Source organism: Ranitomeya imitator, chromosome 2, assembly GCF_032444005.1.
Source record: "Ranitomeya imitator isolate aRanImi1 chromosome 2, aRanImi1.pri, whole genome shotgun sequence".
Classification (NCBI taxonomy): domain Eukaryota; kingdom Metazoa; phylum Chordata; class Amphibia; order Anura; family Dendrobatidae; genus Ranitomeya; species Ranitomeya imitator.
Genome location: NC_091283.1, coordinates 183,259,850 through 183,282,331, shown reverse-complemented (window position 1 = coordinate 183,282,331; position 22,482 = coordinate 183,259,850). Strand labels below are relative to the sequence as shown.

Genomic DNA, 22,482 nt, shown 5'->3' with positions numbered 1-22,482 from the left:
TCAAATGGGTGGTCTGGTAAGCTCCTTTTTGTGTAAGGGAACCAGTTTCAGATGGTGGTCTGGCTGGCATCCTTTCCTGTGAAGAACCAGCTTTGGGTGGGTACTCTGGCTGGCAGTTTTGTGTGGTGGAACCAACTTTAGATGGGTGTGTGCCTGGCAGGCACCCTTTCCTGTGGAGGAACCAGCTTTAGATGGGTGGTCTGGTTCGCACCCTTTCATGTCAAGGAACCAGCTTTTGATGAGTGTATGGCAGGCACCCTTTCCTGTGGAGGAACCAGCTTTGGGTGGGTGCTCTAGCTGGCACAGTTTTGTGTGGTGGAACCAGCTTCTGATGGGTGGTCTGGTTTGCACCCTTTCCTGTGGAGGAACTGGCCTGCACTGTCGCCATATGATGCTAGCATCCCTAAGTTATTGGTGACACAACCTTTTGCCCAGTGTCTCCTGGTACTGTGGTTGCTTTCTGGAAGAGGTTGTAGCATTAGGGGGGCACTCTTTATAACAGAGTTCGTCCCTGTGGTCTTCAGCATTGCCCCCGTTTGGTAATGAGGACGCTCTGCCCTGGCAAACATGGTGCCCACCTCCTCTTCATGGGCCAGGTCACTGTGCTATGTCAGGGGGTCTATGGCACAATGCAGTGCGGCAGCGCGGTGTTTGCCGAGTGCCAGCACACACGTGGGCACAGGATGGGCAGGATGCCGGCTCTGGTCACGTCGCCCCCCGCAGTGTGAACGGGGCGGGACTGAGGCTTCCTGATCCGGGGCGAGGAGGCCTCTGCTTCAGGCCTCGGACTGTATTGTCTGCTCATCCCATGCCAGGCGCACGCAGGCCGGGGGTGACCCATGCAGCGGGCACCGGGGAGGTGAGTGGCACACAGTACCCGCACACAGGCTGGCAGTGCAAGGCTGCCTGATTCCGCTATGAAGGCTGGCAGCTCTCTCACTATGAGTCCATCCGATGCCCAGATGGCTGGGCAGTAATGAGGCATCAATGGGCACAGGCTACGGCATTAGAACCAGACTCCCTGCCCATGTGTCTGACAGCTGCTGCCCCCATCCCTATGGCAGCAGGGAGCTTCTGGGGGGGTTTGGGGGTAATCGCTGCCCCCCAATCACACAGGGCCGGCTCCTCACTAGGCCTCTCTTTTATTTTGTATTTTCATCTCACCATCCCAGACCAATAACTTGTTTATTTTTCGGACGATAGTTGTATCAGGGCTTTTTCTATTAATATTTGTTGCTGTACGAGCTGTAGTTCTTATCATTACCATTTTGGGTCCATTTGACTTTATATTCCTTTTTTATTGCTTTTTTAAGGGTGAAATGACCAAAAAACAGCAGTTTTGACATTGTTAGCCTCGGCTTATTGTATGGGATAATTATTCTGATTTTATTATTGGTTCGGACAGTTGCACACGCTGCGACACCAATTAGCCTAGTGTTCTATTTGTAGATTTTACTTCTGGGAAAACAGGGAAAGTTTTATACGTGTAGATTCATCTTTAGATTTTTTTAAACTATTAAAACAACTCTTTTTCATTATATATATATATATATATATATATATATATATATATATATGTATGTAAAAATAAATATGTGTACCACCACATCAATGTATCACAGCAGAGCTGTCAGTGTACCTAGAATGAAGACTAGAGCAGTCCAGCTGCCGTACAGTATACCACCCCGGGAGTAGGGCCGGTGTGGTGTTACCGTTTCATGGCTTTGCCCACATGGTCTCCAGATGGAGGCTGGGATGGATCGATGGAGGCTGTGATAAATCGATGGAGGTTGGGATGGATCGATGGAAGCTGGGATGGATCAGTGGAGGCTGGGATGGATCGATGGAGGCTGGGATGGATCGATGGAGGCTGGGATGGATCGATGGAGGCTGGGATGGATCGATGGAAGCTGGGATGGATCAGTGGAGGCTGGAATGGATCGATGGAGGCTGGGATGGATTTATGGAGGCTGGGATGGATTGATGGGGGCTGGGATGGATCGATGGAGGCTGGGATGGATCGATGGAGGCTGAGATGGATCAATGGAGGCTGGGATGGATTGATGGAGGCTGGGATGGATCCATGGAGGCTGCGATAAATCCATGGAGGCTGGGATGGATCGATGGAGGCTGGGATGGATCTATGGAGGCTGGGATGGATCAGTGGAGGCTGGGATGGATCGATGGAGGCTGGAATGGATCGATGGAGGCTGAGATGGATTGATGGAGGCTGGGATGGATCGATGGAGGCTGGGATAAATCGATGGAGGTTGGGATGGATCGATGGAAGCTGGGATGGATCAGTGGAGGCTGGGATGGATCGATGGAGGCTGGGATGGATCGATGGAGGCTGGGATGGATCGATGGAGGCTGGGATGGATCGATGGAAGCTGGGATGGATCAGTGGAGGCTGGAATGGATCGATGGAGGCTGGGATGGATTTATGGAGGCTGGGATGGATTGATGGGGGCTGGGATGGATCGATGGAGGCTGGGATGGATCGATGGAGGCTGAGATGGATCAATGGAGGCTGGGATGGATTGATGGAGGCTGGGATGGATCGATGGAGGCTGCGATAAATCCATGGAGGCTGGGATGGATCGATGGAGGCTGGGATGGATCTATGGAGGCTGGGATGGATCAGTGGAGGCTGGGATGGATCGATGGAGGCTGAGATGGATTGATGGAGGCTGGGATGGATCGATGGAGGCTGGGATGGATCGATGGAGGCTGGGATGGATTGATGGTTGCTGGGATGTATCGATGGAGGCTGGGATGAATCAGTGGAGGCTGGGATGGATTGATGGAGGCTGGGATGGATCGATGGAGGCTGGGATGGATTGATGGTGGCTGGGATGGATCGATGGAGGCTGGGATGAATCAGTGGAGGCTGGGATGGATCGATGGAGGCTGGGATGGATCGATGGAGGCTGGGATGGATGGATGGATGGAGGCTGGGATGGATCGATAGAGGCTGGGATGGATTGATGGTGGCTGGGATGGAGGTGTTTCCTCTTTAGAGATGAGTCCCGCTTTTGTCTTGGATGCAGTGATAGCCGGAGATTGGTCTTGAGATCATGTGGGCAACGCTATGAAGATTATGTTGGTATTTCAATTTTGAGTAATGTATCCATACTGTATATGAGATTATATATATATCTATATAATGTGGATGTTGGTCTAGTCAGTCATTCTTCTTGTTTGTTTCAGCCCCTGTGAGTCTCCGTTTCCGATGAAACATGAAGATCTTAGTAAGTGATTATTATTATTATTTATTTATATAGCACCATTGATTCCATGGTGCTGTACATGAGAAGGGGTTACATACAAGTTACAGATATCACTTACAGTAAACAAACTAACAATTACAGACTGATACAGAGGGGCGAGGACCCTGCCCTTGCGGGCTTACATTCTACAGGATTATGGGGAAGGAGACAGTAGGTTGAGGGTTGCAGGAGCTCCGGTGTTGGTGAGGCGGCAGCGGTGTTAGTGCAGGCTGTAGGCTTTCCTGAAGAGATGGGTTTTCAGGTTCCGTCTGAAGGATCCGAATGTGGTTGATAGTCGGACGTGCTGGGGCAAAGAATTCCAGAGGATGGGGGATATTTGGGAGAAGTCTTGGAGGTGATTGGATGAGGAGCGAATAAGTGTGAAGGAGAGAAGGAGGTCTTGGGAGGACCGGAGATCACGTGAGGGAAGATATAGGGAGATTAGTTCAGAGATATATGGAGGAGACAGGTTGTGGATGGCTTTGTAGGTTAGTATTAGTAATTTGAACTGGATACGCTGAGGGAATGGGAGCCAGTGAAGAGATTTGCAGAGGGGGGAAGCAGAGCAGTAGCGAGGAGAGAGATGAATTAGTCGGGCAGCAGAGTTAAGGATGGACTGGAGAGGTGCAAGGGTGTTAGCAGGGAGGCCGCAGAAAAGGATGTTGCAGTAGTCAAGGCGGGAGATGATGAGGGCATGCACAAGCATTTTAGTAGATTGACTGTTAAGGAAGGGACGGATCCTGGAGATATTTTTGAGCTGGAGGCGACAGGAGGTGGAAAGAGCTTGGATGTGCGGTTTGAATGACAGGGCAGAGTTACTCCGAGGCAGCGGACTTCCTGTAAGGGGGAAAGCATGATGTCGTTGATTGCGATAGATAGGTCAGGTAAGGAAGATCTATTGTTTGGAGGAAAGATGATGAGTTCAGATTTGTCCACATTGAGTTTGAGGAAGCGAGAGGAGAAGAAGGATATGGCTGATAGGCACTCTGGGATTCTGGACAGCAGAGCGGTGACGTCTGGGCCAGAGAGGTAGATCTGAGTGTCATCAGCATAGAGGTGGTACTGGAATCCATGGGACTTTGAGTTTTCGCAAGCCAAGTGTTTAGATTGAGAAGAGTAGGGGTCCTAGAACAGAGACTTGGGGGACTCCAACAGAGAGAGGGTGGGATGAGGAGGTAGTGTGGGAGTGGGAGACGCTGAATGTGCGGTTGAAAGGTATGAGGAGATCCAGGATAGGGCGAAGTCTTTGATGCCAAAGGAGGAGAGGATCTGTAGTAGGAGGCAGTGGTCAACTGTGTCGAAAGCAGAGGACAGGTCTAGAAGGAGGAGTACAGAGTATTGTCCATTAGCTTTCGCGGTAAGTAGGTCGTTAGTGATTTTGGTCAGGTCAGTCTCAGTTGAGTGATGGGGGCGAAAACCAGATTGTAGATTGTCAAAGAGCAAGTTAGATGAGAGGTGGGAGGAAAGTTCAGAGTGGACGTGCTGCTCCAGGAGTTAAGGTACCGTCACACTCAGCAACTTTCCAACGATCACGACCAGCGATACGACCTGGCCATGATCGTTGGAAAGTCCTTGTGTGGTCGCTGGAGAGCTGTCACACAGACAGCTCTCCAGCGACCAACGATGCCGAAGTCCCCGGGTAACCAGGGTAAACATCGGGTTACTAAGCGCAGGGCCGGGCTTAGTAACCCGATGTTTACCCTGGTTACCATTGTAAATGTTAAAAAAAAACAAAAAAAACTACATACTTACATTCCGGTGTCTGTCACGTCCCTCGCCGTCAGCTTCCCGCACTGACTGTGAGGGCCGGCCGGCCATAAAGCAGAGCACAGCGGTGACGTCACCGCTGTGCTTTACGGCCGGTGCTCACAGTCAGTGCGGGAAGCTGACGGCGAGGGACGTGACAGACACCGGAATGTAAGTATGTAGTGTTTTTTTTTTACATTTACAATGGTAACCAGGGTAAACATCGGGTTACTAAGCGCGGCCCTGCGCTTAGTAACCCGATATTTACCCTGGTTACCAGTGAACACATCGCTGGATCGGCGTCACACACGCCGATCCAGCGATGTCAGCGGGTGATCCAGCGACGAAATAAAGTTCTGGCCTTCTAGCTCCGACCAGCGATGTCACAGCAGGATCCAGATCGCTGCTGCCTGTCAAACACAACGATATCGCTATCCAGGACGCTGCAACGTCACGGATCGCTATCGTTATCGTTGTAATGTTGTTCAGTGTGAAGGTACCTTTAAGCAGACTTGTATAATCTGTGTTAAGCTTGATAACCATTCGAGATGCCCATGACTCAGATGGCGCCCATGAGTCAAGCTGGGTATTGAGGGCTATATTGTTATATCATCTTTCCCTTTTCCAAAGTCAAGACAATGGTCTGGAACTAAAGGGTTATCACCAAGATAGTAAGTTATTCCCTGTCCAAAAATTTGTTTTGTGTCACCATTTTTTGAGACTATAGCTGCTATAGTTTTTAATCAATGGAGATGTACATGGCCTTATATTTTGCATACTGAACTGACATTTTGTTGGTACCATTTTGCGATATGTTCGATGGTTTGATCATTTTGTATTCTGTTTTGGGTGGGAGAGGAGGCCAATACAAAAAAAAAGACAATCTGGCATTTCGATTTTTCTTTTCTTTATGACATTTACCTTTTTGGGTTAAATAATTTTATATTTTGATAGACTGGACTTCTTAAGGTACCTTCACACTGAGCAACTTTAGAACGATAACTATAGCGATCCGTGACGTTGCAGCATCCTGGCTAGCGATATCGTTGTGTTTGACAGGCAGCAGCGATCAGGATCCTGCTGTGACATCGCTGGTCGGAGCTAGAAGTCCAGAACTTTATTTCGGCGTTGGATCATCCGCTGACATCGCTGAATCGGCGTGTGTAACGCCGATCCAGAGATGTGTTCACTTGTAACCAGGGTAAACATCGGGTTACTAAGCGCAGGGCCGCGCTTAGTAACCCGATATTTACCCTGGTTACCATTATAAATGTAAAAACAAAACCACTACATACTTACATTCCGGTGTCTGTCGCGTCCCCCGGCGTCAGCTTCCCTGCACTGTGTCAGCGCCGGCCGGCCTTAAAGCAGAGCACAGCGGTGACGTCACCGCTCTGCTTTACGGCAGGCGCTTACACAGTGCAAGGAAGCTGACGCCGGGGGACGTGACAGACACCGGAATGTAAGTATGTAGTGTTTTTTTTTTTTTACATTTACAATGGTAACCAGGGTAAACATCGGGTTACTAAGCGCGGCCCTGCGCTTAGTAACCCAATGTTTCCCTGGTTATCCGGGGACTTCGGCATCGTTGGTCGCTGGAGAGCTGTCTGTGTGACAGCTCTCCAGCGACCACACAACGACTAAAGAGCGACGCTGCAGCGATCGGCATCGTTGTCTATATCGCTGCAGCGTCGCTGAGTGTGACGGTACCTTTAATGATGCAGCAATACCTGTGACTTTAATCTGTGATTGTTTGTTCTCTTGTGCTATGTACTGCAATACTTCACAACCTGGGCTTCAGAAAAACAACTAGATGGTGAGCAACGGGGGTCTTCAGCAGGCTCCTGGCTGCCATGGTGCATGGCGACCCATTGTGTGGGAGATGTCGACTGGGATTTCGCGATTCAAATACGCTGTCAAAGATTGGCAGCAGCTTTAAGTGGTTAAGCCACTGCAATCAGAGCTAACTCTGATCGCTGCTGTTAGGGGTCGGCTGTGTAACACAGCTGGCACCTGCCCTATATTGAGCGTGTACAGCTCCTGAGCCCACTTCATACTCCAACATTGGATGTACTTTTACATCTTGGGGAGTTAAGGTGTTAATGCTTTTACTTATATTCATGCATATTTCCATATGGATCCCTCATAGAAGCACTTTCCACAGTATATATATATATTTGTATGTCTCCTCTCTCTTGTGTGGGTCTGCTCCCAGGCTCGGGTGTGTGTGGCGAGTCTGCTGCTCTGCGTCATCCTCTGGTTGTGCTGGATTAAAGCAAACATCAAGGAACCAGCAGAGCGTCTGCCATCCTTTCTACCTCATGTACTGCGCCTCGGGGGATACAGCCGACTTCCAGATGGCGAGGTGAGGAAGGTGCAATTATCACGAGTAATGTCATGTATTTAGGCTGTGTGCACACGTTGCATTTTTTTCGCGTTTTTTCGCTATAAAAACACATAAAAAACGCATACATATGCATCCTATTATTTAGAATGCATTCTGCAATTTTTGTGCACATGATGCGTTTTTTTCCATGAAAAAAACGCATTGTGGTAAAAAACACAGCATGTTCATTAGCTTTGCGTTTTTTTCACGTTTTTACCACTATATAATGCATTGGGAAGGCTCCGGAAAAAAACGCGCAAAAAAACGCCTGCGGATTTGTGGCAGAAATGTCCGTTTTTTGTCAGGAAATTTCTGCAAGAAATCCTGAACGTGTGCACATACCCTTAGTGTTTTGGTTTTTTCTTCCCTGAAGATTTGATGCAGTTATTTTGATCCCAAGAACAAAGTGTATCAAAAAGGCATGAAAAATATAAAGGAAGGACGTGTATTTTTTCTTTTTATTCTTCCTGCTGTATCTACTTTGCCTTAAAACACTGACCAAAAACCACAGGGGCATTTATCCAAAATCGGGTGTGAAACCATCCTTACACTATTAAGCTCTTAACACTCCATGATGGATATATCCGGTGCAAGGCCGGGGTCATACTTGAGTGTGCAATGCGAGAAGCTTGCACATCAATACCCGGCACTCGGAACCAGAGCGTGCGGTTGCATGTATTTCTATGCAGCTGAACGCTCCGGTCCTGAGTGCCGGCGGCAGTGCCGAGTTCTGATGCGAGAGACTTGTGCGCATTGCACACGCAAGTGTGACCCCGGCCCAAGGAGCAGACTCGGGAGCTGAGGCTTCCTCACACGGGGCAGGTGCCAGCTGTACTGCACAGTCGGAATGTGTTTCTATCAGCAGCAACCAGAGTCTGCTCCAATTACTGCTGTTAATTGCCTAAATGCTGCTGTCAGTCACTCACAGCGGCATATAAGATGAGCGATCCGGCCTAGGCATCCGTTCTGTGCAGCCATCAGCTTACCCTGTGACGCGAAAGCGGGGTTGGCAATGGGTTTCCAGAATGTTGGTACTCCCGTGAAGCCCAGCCACAGGGTTGGCTTCATGGAGACTTTGATTTTAACTATATACTCGTGTTACAATAGGGACTAGAAAAAGAAGTGAAAAGTTCAAAAAAGCTTTTAAAAAGTAATAAGAATCAAATAACCCTTTTTTCTCATGTTAAAAGTAAATAAAAAAAACATATTCCAGATTGCAAAAATCTATCAAAATCTAAACTTTTTAACCTTTACAGCAAACATAACGAAAATAATTGAAACTCCAAAATTGCATATATTTTTGGGGGGTTACCGCACTTCCCACAAAAATTAGTATATGATGCCATCAAAACGTTCTACTTACTCCAAAATTGTAATATTAAAAACAACAGCTCGGTGCGCAAAAAAGCCGTCACACAGTTACAGTGACGGAAAAATATATATATTTTTCTTTACAGCGTTATGAATTGTTTTAGAGCCCCATTCCAGTGATTTTTTTTGTTTCTCCCTTTGTGTGTGTGTAACTGTTGTGACGGTAGTAACATTCTCACTGCTCGCCGTCTTCTTCCGGTTATAGCAGCATTACGGTCCGCTCCAGCACCACGTGACTGTGTCCTGCCGGATCACTGGGCGGATCATCGGTTACTCTCTGATTGCATGTATATGAGACTCAGAACGGGGCTCTCTTACCTTCTTCTGCGTCTCAAGCACTTGCATTGAGAAAACTTCAAAAAATGACCTTCTACACACAGCAACCACTGTGCGACTCGACCGGTCACAAATTCGGTCACGTGATGGCGGAGCACCGCGGCAAACGGTAGAAGACGGTGACCGGTGAGTGTGTTGCTACCTTCATGACACTTACACACGTGATTCCTATCAAGGGGAAAAATAAAACAAAAATTCTCTGGTGTGGGTCTTTAGGTTACTAATATTGTCTTGGCTACTAAAATTGTTTGGTCTTGGCGTAATCGCATTGACCTAGTAATTTTGTTGCCAGATAATCTTTACTGCTCAATTAATGTCATAAAAATGAAACCCATTAATCAAAGATGGAATTGTGTTTTTTTTTTAATCATCATTTTCTCCTCTCTTGGATTTTTTGTTAGTTTCTTAGTAAAGTCAATTGCGTTTCCCAATACCACCTGCAAAAAAAACTAGCTGTCATATGGTTGTGTGCACTATAAGAAAGTAATAGCTGTTTGGAAAAGGGTAAGAAGAAATGAAAATGCGAAAAAAGGGAAATTGGCTTCGTCCTTAAAGGGTTGAACATTCCGACAAATTGTTAAAAACAAAAGGTGTCCTGACGACATTTAATCAACATTTCCTCTTTTCATTCCTGCAGCCACTGGTCAGGAATCCCTGTAATACGTGCGCCGTGGTGTCCAGCTCGGGGCAGATGTTCGGTTCTGGTTTGGGGCCCCAGATTGACCAGGCTGAGTGCGTCCTGCGCATGAACACAGCTCCTACCATCGGCTATGAGTCGGACGTAGGCAGCCGCAGCACCCTGAGGGTTGTGTCTCATACGAGTGTACCTCTACTGCTCCGCAACCAGACCTACTTCTTCCAGCACTCCCAGGACACTGTATATGTGATTTGGGGACCCCCCAGACAGATGGACACGACCCAGGGGATCACGTATCGCGCCCTGCTGCAAGCTAAAGGCAAATATTCTGGAGTGAATATCTACACGCTCACACAGAGTATGATGGTGCACTGTGACCAGGTCTTCCAGAATGAGACTGGCAAGAACAGGTATGTGGCCTCAGATCTGTGTGCACATTTCGGATCTGTCTTTTCATAGCACTAATGACTAATGAATGTGCCTGGCCCCTAAAAACACCCCAACGGCTCACTTATAGGGGATATACGGTGCCTCTCAGTTCCATATTGGACGATGGGAGTCACTTCTGACCTTGGCGTCCATCAGTCTTGTGCATGGGAGGCATAGGAAATGTAGTATTACATGGGTTCAGTCATTTTAATACATGGATGCCGCAATTCCCCCAAAGTAACAGCCACTTTTATCGGTTCTCTGCTTTGGCTTATAGAGGGGTATCCCGAGCAGAGAACCCCCTCTATGACATAAGATGCCTTAATGGAGATTTCTTTACAGTGTTGGTGGTGTTAAAAGGGGCTTATAAAAGCAAATTAAAGGCAAAGTATTCTCTGCTTCTCATTATATCTCTTTCTGAAAAGCACATTTTTCTTATAACTCTCCTTTCTCTATATTTTGTGCCCCCCTTACAGAGCCATGTCTGGCACATTTCTGAGCACTGGCTGGTTCACCATGATTCTGGCCATGGAGCTATGTGAGGAGGTCTCGGTGTATGGGATGGTCAGTGAGAACTACTGCAGGTAAGGAGATGCTATGGTACGGTACAATCATGTGCAATCAACGTCCAGCCGATGGAGAGGTCGGCAGTCACTGGATTTGCCACTAGGACCCTCTTAGGCGCAGGAATAGAACAATCTGCCATCTGTATTGTGCACGTGCTGAACATCATCGATTGTACAGAAGGCTAGGCAGCTGAGGATGTGGTCACGTGGATAAAATCTGCCAGGAAAAATTCACAGCGTTTCCATCACTTATGAATTCCCTGTCTTGCTGCTGCTTTCTGTAGGTCCTTTTCTCAGGTTACATGGAGTCTGGTTGAAAAATTCTGCCCTATAGGGTGAATCATGATTCCACCAAAATGATTGATATTTATTGATCTGATGGTTCACACCTTCTGGAGCACTATCATATTTTAGGTATTAAAGGGGTTGTCCAGCGCCTACAGTGGCATGTAAAAGTTGGGGCACCCCTGGTCAAAATTACTGTTATTGTGAACAGTTAAAGGGACACTGTCACCTGAATTTGGAGGGAACAATCTTCAGCCATGGAGGCGGGGTTTTGTGGTTTTTGATTCACCCTTTCCTTACCCGCTGGCTGCATGCTGGCTGCAATATTGGATTGAAGTTCATTCTCTGTCCTCCATAGTACATGCCTGCACAGTGCAATCTTACCTTGTGCAGGCGTGTACTATGGAGGACAGAGAATGAACTTCAATCCAATATTGCAGCCAGCATGCAGCCAGCGGGTAAGGAAAGGGTGAATCAAAAACCCCCAAACCCCGCCTCCATGGCTGAAGATTGTTCCCTCCAAATTCAGGTGACAGTGTCCCTTTAAGCAAGTTGGAGATGAAATGATCTCTAAAAGGCCGAAAGTTACAGATGACACACTTCCTTTGTATTTTACAGGGAAAAAAACAAACATATTGTCATTTTTTACATTTTAAAAATTACAAAAAGGAAAATGGGTCAATGCAAACGTTTGGGCACCCTGCATGGGTAGTACCTATTAATCACATTAATGGAAACCACTGAGTGAAAAAAGGGACATAACACTTGTACTTTATCGAATAAAAAAGATATCTTTATTTATATAAACAATAAAAACATAGTAAAGAGAAGGTGCTAGATCCAAAAAAGAAGAGGGACTACAATACCCTAGGATCTCCTACAAACAAACCCACTGATGCAATGTAACGCTAATTAGTAAACATTAACCTTCTATCATTCAAAGATAATTATATTAGCAATATGCATAGAAATTACTAAGCAACCAAGGAATGTGATGTCATAACAATGGAACAATATGAACTCTCCAAATAAATATTGCCAGTTTAGGCATATGTATAAGTACAGATGGTGTTTTGTTTGCACCAAGAATTAGTTGAAATTTCATTGAATCCATTCTTCCCTCTACCCGTGAAATGTTCCCTGTGCTATTGACTGCAACACAACCCAAAGCATGATTGATCCACCCGCATGCTTAATGGTTGGCAACATGTTTTTTTCATCAAATTCTATGCTCTTTTTTTCTCCACACATACCTTTGATCAGTCTTGCCAAACCGTTTTAACCTCATCGGTCCACACGACTTGTTTCCAAAATGCATCAGGCTTATTTAGATGTTCTTTTGCATACTTCTGACTCTAAATTTTATGGTGCGGATGTAGGAGAGGTTTTCTTCTGATGACTCTTCCATGAAGGCCATATTTGTGCAGGTGTCTCTGAACAATAGAACAATGTACCACAACTCCAGAGTCTGCTAAATCTTTCTTAAGATCTTTTGCAGTCAAGTGGGGTTCTGTAGCAATCCTATGAGCAGCTCTCACTAATATTTTGCTTGGTCTTCTAGACTTTATCTTGACCTCCTCTGTTCCTTATAACTGTCATTTCTTAATTACATATGAACAGAGGAAACTTGAAAACGCTTTGCCATCTTTTTATAGCCTTCTCCTGCTTTGTGGGCCTCCACCATTTTCATTTTCAGAGTGCTACATGGCTGCATAGAAGAACCCATGGCTGCTGGTTTTTGGCACAAGGTCAGAGAAGGCTGGGTCTTTAGAAAGCTGGGAAATTTGCATCACCTGGCCTTTCCTAATGATGATCGTGAACAAGCCATAACCCTATCAGGCTAATTAAGGCCCGAAACCTTGGTCAAAGTCATCTGAGCACACAAATCTCCAATGGTGTCCAAACTTTTGCATCAGCCATTTTCCATTTTGTAATTTAAAAATAAGAATATATACAGTATTTGCCTAAAATACAATGGAAATGTGTCATCTTTAACTTTAGGCATTGTAGAGATCATTTCATCTTCAACTAGTTTAACTGTTCACAATAACAGTAATTTTGACCAGAGGTGCACAAACTTTTACATGCCACTTTGGGTCCTGGGATAAACGGCTGACATGGTAGGCATTATGCCTGCATCCTATTCTATGAAGCTTATAGAAATAACACGTATTTAATGAACAAATAACAAACTTTATTAAATGGTATAAAAACAGACAGTTTAAAAAAATAGCCAACAGTGCTACAAGTGAGCCAAGAAAAACACACAAACAGGCATCACCAATGGATGGGCAGATAAATCACAAAGTGTGACAAGCTGGACACTACATTCCTCAATACATAATGATAATATACCGGGGTGTAGAAAATACACTAACCATAACTATTATATAGTTCGTACAGAACCCTACTGATCAGGACAGTCGGTCCCCAATACAGTAAATAAATCAGTATATAAGTGACTGTAGGGTTAAAGTAAAGTAAACAAAGCTCATGAAAAAGCCCTAGAACTAAAGCTATGGACAGTCCATGGTAGTACAAACACTGAAGCCCTAGATGTCATTCTAAAGTAACATAAGTGAGGGAAGAGTTACATAGTATCAAGCTTACCAACATCCAAAAGGTGATGCCACGACCCCAATGCGCATTTCGGCGCTATGCCTGACGAAGGCATAGCGCCGAAATGCGCATTGGGGTCGTGGCATCACCTTTTGGATGTTGGTAAGCTTGATACTATGTAACTCTTCCCTCACTTATGTTACTTTAGAATGACATCTAGGGCTTCAGTGTTTGTACTACCATGGACTGTCCATAGCTTTAGTTCTAGGGCTTTTTCATGAGCTTTGTTTACTTTACTTTAACCCTACAGTCACTTATATACTGATTTATTTACTGTATTGGGGACCGACTGTCCTGATCAGTAGGGTTCTGTACGAACTATATAATAGTTATGGTTAGTGTATTTTCTACACCCCGGTATATTATCATTATGTATTGAGGAATGTAGTGTCCAGCTTGTCACACTTTGTGATTTATCTGCCCATCCATTGGTGATGCCTGTTTGTGTGTTTTTCTTGGCTCACTTGTAGCACTGTTGGCTATTTTTTTAAACTGTCTGTTTTTATACCATTTAATAAAGTTTGTTATTTGTTCATTAAATACGTGTTATTTCTATAAGCTTCACCTGATATTTCACGTAGAACAATAGTTTATCCTCTTATATGGACACATTTGGATTTTGTATAATCCTACTATTACTGCATGATATATTTTTGGTGTGTTCATCAGCAGGAATTATCACTTGTTACTGCATCCTATTCTATGTAAATGTCCGGTGCATGATAGACGCCAAGGGTTCAGCATTTGCCACATCTGCATCATTTCTACACATTGTGCAAGGTGATGAAGAACCTCTTTAACGGAGATTGAGTAAAAGAGTGATGGGGAGAGCTGAGCCATAACTGGACGCCGTACACATCAGTAATATAATCCCATCTCCCCGCAGGGATCACCCGCATTCTCCGGTGCCTTATCACTATTATGAAAAGGGCCGACTGGATGAGTGTACGACTTACATAATGCACGAGCGAGCGTCGCGGGGAGCCCATCGCTTCATCACAGAGAAAGCAGTCTTCTCCCGCTGGGCCCGAAGAAGAAGGATCTATTTTAAACACCCATCCTGGGAGGCCTGAAAGCTGGAGGCGGCCTCCGTTTTTTAACTCCTGCACACTCAGCCATTTTTTTATAATCATATTTTTTTAACAAAAGTAGGTAAAGTTGATGTCAAACTTTGCGACTCCTGTGAGCTCTGGAAATCACAGGAGAAAGGTTTTTGACAGACACTGAAGCTGCATATCTGTTCATTTCCATATATTTTTTAATGACTTTTAAGAGCATTTGCTGCTTTCTGGTGTATGGAGGAGGCACACGGTAAAGAAAGCGGGTGCATGTACATTAAGTAGCCGTTTGTAGTGTTCTTGGAAGACTGAGGCCGCTTGCAGATGCTACTAGTGCTGCTGGGACGTGCACCGAGCAGCATTGTGCAGTATTCTCTATGAGACTATTGAGCAGTATTATTTATTTATGGGGTGATAGTGTTAAGGATGGAACTTCTGCAATTCCTCGCACTGCCACCAGTTGGTCTCACCTCAGTGTTAATACTGTACAGATCCACAACTGTCCGGAAGGGTATTGCTGGTACTGAACTCTTTACTATTAAGTACTTATACATCACAGTATTCAGTGCATCCGAAGGAGTCCCTATGTCATATCCTGGCACTTTATCACCCTAATAATATGTCAGAAAATATTTAAGAGGTCCTGCAATCAGAGTGAAATGATGGCACAATGATATTTTTTGGTTCAGGGTTTACTTTGGGGATAGTTACGCTCCCATCATACCTGACGGGCTCATCGCGTCATAGGTGCAGACAATCAGACTGCGACCCCCATTGCATACGAGGACATTAGAGTAGGTGTGAAGCCATTCCCAGGACACGTCAGTTATTTGTGGTCGCTAGACGGAAGGAAGCCTTGAGAACCTCCTCCCACCTGACGGCATCTGCGGCTCTTCTTTTGATTAGCCGGCCTGGCACAATCTCATCACTGCTGCATGATGCACGTGTGACACCGTACCAGGCCGGCTAATTAAAAGAAGAGCCGCAGATGTCGTCAGGTAGGAGGAGGAGGTTCTCAGGGCTCCCGTCCGACGGAAACAGATTACTGACTTTGGCACTGGACAAGGTCTTGCAAATCAGTTTGCACCAACTGTAATAGAGATGCCACTTTAGCTGACTTGACAAGGGAACAGATGCCGTATTGGGCAAGCTTGGCGTTTCCTATTACAACTTTAGCAATAGATGGCTTAAAAATAAGACTTAGTTCGGGATGAGCGGAGCGCAACTTAAGGGGTTTAATAAAATGGTATAAAATAAATATATATATAAAAAACCTCAATATTCATCTTTTATATCCCCCACTGCTTTATCATTGACACTCCAGTGATCCATGCCGGGCTTTGTTTATTTGTCTGTCCAGCAGTGATGTCATGTATATCCATGTGACCGCTGCAGCCAATCACTGGTGTCATGCAGGACATGCAATCATTACCCCTGAGGCCAGTGATCAGCTCTAGCGGTGGTTTGGATATACCTGACGTCAATGATGCAGCCAGGCAAATAGAGACCAGCAGGGACCATAGATGCAGTGGCGGATGATTTAAATGGTACTTTTTTTTTTGCTTATTTTCTTCCATTTCCTGCTGTTACAGGATCTTTTTTACAATTTCAGACAACCACTTTAAACAGCATTTAAATCGGAGAAACTCCTATAACTTGCGGTCAAACTCCATGATACAGTTGCACTGATGAATCTTCGGTTTACAATAGACACGTTTTATCTAGATTTTGGGGCGTTCTAGCCTTCAACCTTGACTCTGGGATTGTCGCAGCGCATTGCACCCTGAAACCTCCAGTGACCATCTAGTCAGTGTTAATTTTTGTTAATCCAGGTGCCATTAGTTACTGCAAGTTGACATTTACATACAAAATTGTAATGCACTGCTGAATTATTATAGCCACAATTATTACAGTGTTATGGAAGCTGGTGGCTAATATGAGAAATTAGATAATGAAATGGTTAATGTGTATTTAAAGGGTGACTAGACTTTCATGTAAGTTTTCAGAATAAGGTGTCCTGTGCATGTACATGAAGAATAAGACTATTTCTGTCCATTATATGACTTGTATTCTGTTGCAGTTGCCCCCTCTACAGGCTTTGTCAGTTAATTTGTAATTGATTCTGGGCCACTGGGAGTAGTCAAACTGCTGTCATCTCTCCCATACACAGCACATCACACAGAAAGGTAATCCTGCTCTTCATTCCTTACTTAGCAGACAGAAGAATTAGGATGGAGGAAATTATACAGCAGTACTGAGCAGTGTAGATGTGAATCCAGCTCTGGGTTAAAAAATACTTGTTAGAAAACTCAGCATGATCTTTCTGTCTCCCTTTGCTTGTTTCTTCACTGTGCTCGCCTCCCCATAGATAATGAGAAGAGCTGTAACTTGTCACCTCACTGTGCTGGCAGTCAATACTGCTAACTGAACTGGGGGATTTTGCTGACTGAATAGTACAAAGTACTGCAGTGCGCAGGCGCCGGGCCTCTCTGACCTTTCCGGCGCCTGCGCACTGCAGTACTTTGTTCTGCCCTCAACAGCCTGCGCCGGAGCCGTGGCTGAAGATCAGAAGAGGACGTCTTGGAATGAAGATGGGAGGCGCCGCAACGGACCAGAGACACCCATCCGACCGGACCAGCAGCAGGACCGCCCCTGGGTGAGTATAATCTAACATCTTTTTCTCCTCTTTCAGGTAACATCAGGGGCTTATCTACAGCATTACAGAATGCTATAGATAAGCCCCTGATGCCGGTGGGCTTACCTCATAGTAACATAGTAACATAGTTAGTAAGGCCGAAAAAAGACATTTGTCCATCCAGTTCAGCCTATATTCCATCATAATAAATCCCCAGATCTACGTCCTTCTACAGAACCTAATTGTATGATACAATATTGTTCTGCTCCAGGAAGACATCCAGGCCTCTCTTGAACCCCCCGACTGAGTTCGCCATCACCACCTCCTCAGGCAAGCAATTCCAGATTCTCACTGCCCTAACAGTAAAGAATCCTCTTCTATGTTGGTGGAAAAACCTTCTCTCCTCCAGACGCAAAGAATGCCCCCTTGTGCCCGTCACCTTCCTTGGTATAAACAGATCCTCAGCGAGATATTTGTATTGTCCCCTTATATACTTATACATGGTTATTAGATCGCCCCTCAGTCGTCTTTTTTCTAGACTAAATAATCCTAATTTCGCTAATCTATCTGGGTATTGTAGTTCTCCCATCCCCTTTATTAATTTTGTTGCCCTCCTTTGTACTCTCTCTAGTTCCATTATATCCTTCCTGAGCACCGGTGCCCAAAACTGGACACAGTACTCCATGTGCGGTCTAACTAGGGATTTGTACAGAGGCAGTATAATGCTCTCATCATGTGTATCCAGACCTCTTTTAATGCACCCCATGATCCTGTTTGCCTTGGCAGCTGCTGCCTGGCACTGGCTGCTCCAGGTAAGTTTATCATTAACTAGGATCCCCAAGTCCTTCTCACTGTCAGATTTACCCAGTGGTTTCCCATTCAGTGTGTAATGGTGACATTGATTCCTTCTTCCCATGTGTATAACCTTACATTTATCATTGTTAAACCTCATCTGCCACCTTTCAGCCCAAGTTTCCAACTTATCCAGATCCATCTGTAGCAGAATACTATCTTCTCTTGTATTAACTGCTTTACATAGTTTTGTATCATCTGCAAATATCGATATTTTACTGTGTAAACCTTCTACCAGATCATTAATGAATATGTTGAAGAGAACAGGTCCCAATACTGACCCCTGCGGTACCCCACTGGTCACAGCGACCCAGTTAGAGACTATACCATTTATAACCACCCTCTGCTTTCTATCACTAAGCCAGTTACTAACCCATTTACACACATTTTCCCCCAGACCAAGCATTCTCATTTTGTGTACCAACCTCTTGTGCAGCACGGTATCAAACGCTTTGGAAAAATCGAGATATACCACGTCCAATGACTCACCGTGGTCCAGCCTATAGCTTACCTCTTCATAAAAACTGATTAGATTGGTTTGACAGGAGCGATTTCTCATAAACCCATGCTGATATGGAGTTAAACAGTTATTCTCATTGAGATAATCCAGAATAACATCCCTCAGAAACCCTTCAAATATTTTACCAACAATAGAGGTTAGACTTACTGGCCTATAATTTCCAGGTTCACTTTTAGAGCCCTTTTTGAATATTGGCACCACATTTGCTATGCGCCAATCCTGCGGAACAGACCCTGTCGCTATAGAGTCCCTAAAAATAAGAAATAATGGTTTATCTATTACATTACTTAGTTCTCTTAGTACTCGTGGGTGTATGCCATCCGGACCCGGAGATTTATCTATTTTAATCTTATTTAGCCGGTTTCGCACCTCTTCTTGGGTTAGATTGGTGACCCTTAATATAGGGTTTTCATTGTTTCTTGGGATTTCACCTAGCATTTCATTTTCCACCGTGAATACCGTGGAGAAGAAGGTGTTTAATATGTTAGCTTTTTCCTCGTCATCTACAACCATTCTTTCCTCACTATTTTTTAAGGGGCCTACATTTTCAGTTTTTATTCTTTTACTATTGATATAGTTGAAGAACAGTTTGGGATTAGTTTTACTCTCCTTAGCAATGTGCTTCTCTGTTTCCTTTTTGGCAGCTTTAATTAGTTTTTTAGATAAAGTATTTTTCTCCCTATAGTTTTTTAGAGCTTCAATGGTGCCATCCTGCTTTAGTAGTGCAAATGCTTTCTTTTTACTGTTAATTGCCTGTCTTACTTCTTTGTTTAGCCACATTGGGTTTTTCCTATTTCTAGTCCTTTTATTCCCACAAGGTATAAACCGCTTACACTGCCTATTTAGGATGTTCTTAAACATTTCCCATTTATTATCTGTATTCTTATTTCTGAGGATATTGTCCCAGTCTACCAGATTAAGGGCATCTCTAAGCTGGTCAAACTTTGCCTTCCTAAAGTTCAGTGTTTTTGTGACTCCCTGACAAGTCCCCCTAGTGAAAGACAGGTGAAACTGTACAATATTGTGGTCGCTATTTCCTAGATGCCCGACCACCTGCAGATTTGTTATTCTGTCAGGTCTATTAGATAGTATTCGGTCTAAAAGTGCTGCTCCTCTGGTTGGATTCTGCACCAATTGTGAAAGATAATTTTTCTTGGTTATTAGCAGAAACCTGTTGCCTTTATGGGTTTCACAGGTTTCTGTTTCCCAGTTAATATCCGGGTAGTTAAAGTCCCCCATAACCAGGACCTCATTATGGGTTGCAGCTTCATCTATCTGCTTTACAAGTAGACTTTCCATGGTTTCTGTTATATTTGGGGGTTTGTAACAGACCCCAATGAGAATTTTGTTACCATTTTTCCCTCCATGAATTTCGACCCATATGGACTCGACATCCTCATTTCCTTCGCTAATATCCTCCCTTAAAGTGGACTTTAGACAAGACTTTACATAGAGACAAACCCCTCCTCCTCTCCGATTTTTACGATCCTTTCTAAACAGACTGTAACCCTGTAAGTTAACTGCCCAGTCATAGCTTTCATCTAACCATGTCTCGGTTATTCCCACTATGTCAAAGTTACCTGTAGATATTTCTGCTTCTAGTTCTTCCATCTTGTTTGTCAGGCTTCTGGCGTTTGCAAGCATGCAGTTTAGAGGATTTTGTTTTGTTCCAATCTCCTCGCTGTGGATTGTTTTAGAAATGTTCTTACCTCCCTTCTGAGTTTGTTTTCCTGGATCTTCTTTGTTCAAGTCTAATGTTTTTCTTCCCGTCCCCTCTTCTTCTAGTTTAACGCCCTCCTGATGAGTGTAGCGAGTCTTCTGGCGAATGTGTGTTTCCCAGGTTTGTTGAGGTGTAGTCCGTCTCTGGCGAGGAGTCCATCGTACAAGTAATTCACACCGTGGTCCAGGAATCCGAATCCTTGTTGTCTGCACCATCGTCTTAGCCAGTTGTTTGCATCAAGGATCCTGTTCCATCTCCTGGTGCCATGCCCGTCTACTGGAAGGATAGAAGAAAAAACTACCTGTGCATCCAGTTCCTTTACTTTCTTCCCCAACTCTTCAAAGTCTTTGCAGATTGTCGGTAGGTCCTTCCTTGCCGTGTCATTGGTGCCAACATGTATCAGAAGAAATGGGTGGACGTCCTTGGAGCTGAAGAGCTTTGGTATCCTATCGGTCACATCCTTTTTTTTTTAATTTAAATAGATTTTTATTAACAATATAAAAAAAAAAAGGAGAACAACAGAATGCCATTTACATTGCATTATATCAGATACACATTTTCTTACTTTAATAAACCCCAACATTACCCCAACTACCCCCCTCCCCCATAAGACAGCTCAGTCCCAATCTCCACCCCACCGAGGCATTATCTGCCTCTTGTAATTTATCCTCTTCCAGGTCTTAGGAAACACGACGCCTATACTCCTCAATCCAAATCAAGCCAAGGAGACCATATTTTATTAAAGAGTTCTATTTTCCCCCTTTTACTGTACACCCCCTTTTCCAATTTTAGACCATGTTGAACATATTGGAGAAATTCCCTTCTCACAGGTGGTTCCGCGTTTATCCAGTTTCGTGCTATTACTTTCCTGGCCATGTAGAGTAGCCTAGCAATTGCAATCTTCCAAGTATTGTCAACTCCAATTTCTTCCACATATCCCAGCACACATACTATCGGGTCTCTAACAACTCTGCACTTATACGCTGCTTCAACTCGGCTCAAAACCACCACCCAAAAGGCAGCCAGTCTCGGACACGTCCACATCATGTGATATATTCCTGCCTTCTCACTCGCACACCTCGGACACCCAGAATTGGCACGCAATCCCGCTTTGTATAACACTTCCGGAGATTTATATACCCTATGCAAAATGTATAGCTGCGAGAGCCTATATGGTTCACTCAAGGATAGTCGCGGAACCCACTCCATCACCGATTCCCAGGTTTCATTTTCCATCGGCCCCACTTCTCTCTCCCACTTAGCTCTCGCCTTTATAGGGAAATCTAGCAGAAATGTGTGCATAAGGTCCTTATACAGAGTGGAAATAACTCCCCTTGTAGTACCCTCACCACACACATACTCCAACACTATATCATCTTGAACCCTGATATCAGCCTTCTTATTCTGAGCTCTAAAGGCATGTCTCATCTGCGCATACTGATATTCCCCTGTGGATCGCAAACCAAATTCTTCCTGCAATTGGGAAAAGGACTTCAGCTCCTGCTGCTGGATTATCTGGTGAACAAAGCAAATTCCCTTATTCTGCCATTCCATCAATCCTCCCAGGGCCTCAAAATCCTTTAAGTTGTGGTTAGACCATATCGGTGTGAATTTAGTCAACCCTGTAACCCCACGAATCTGCCTTAATCTATTCCATAATTTACGAATCAGGAACAGGGTTGGGTATATTTTCCCCAGCGCGCCCAATGAGCCATCCTCCAAACACCTGGCCATCGGTCGTCGGTCCGTCACCTCTTCCAATAGCTGTTGTACTGCACTGGATGACGCCCCTCGCGCCCAGCCCTTCAAATGCTGGCTCTGGGCCGCAAGGAAGTATATTTCCGGGTTGGGCAAAGCCAAACCACCATCTTCCTTGGGTCGTTGAAGCGTCTCCAAGCTAATACGTGGATATTGTCTACCCCATATCAAACTTCTAAAGAGGGCATTAATCTGCCTGAACTTCCCCCGAGGGATCCAAATTGGTGCGTTATGCAGAACATAAAGAATTTTGGGCATAAGGACCATTTTAATAAGGTTTACCCTACCGACGACC

The 22,482-nt window shown here is 44.9% G+C and overlaps 1 protein-coding gene across 1 annotated transcript; it reads left to right on the top strand.

Annotated features, from left to right (window-relative positions):
* The first annotated feature begins 740 nt into the window (after positions 1 to 740).
* Positions 741 to 16,792, top strand: ST6GALNAC4 (ST6 N-acetylgalactosaminide alpha-2,6-sialyltransferase 4). Its single transcript, XM_069748226.1, has 6 exons — positions 741 to 859; positions 3,211 to 3,251; positions 7,231 to 7,380; positions 9,746 to 10,155; positions 10,651 to 10,758; positions 14,531 to 16,792. Exons 2-6 carry the CDS (start codon positions 3,240 to 3,242, stop codon positions 14,715 to 14,717), a joined length of 867 nt encoding a protein of 288 aa, XP_069604327.1. The 5' UTR covers positions 741 to 859; positions 3,211 to 3,239; the 3' UTR covers positions 14,718 to 16,792.
* Positions 16,793 to 22,482: the final 5,690 nt, after the last annotated feature.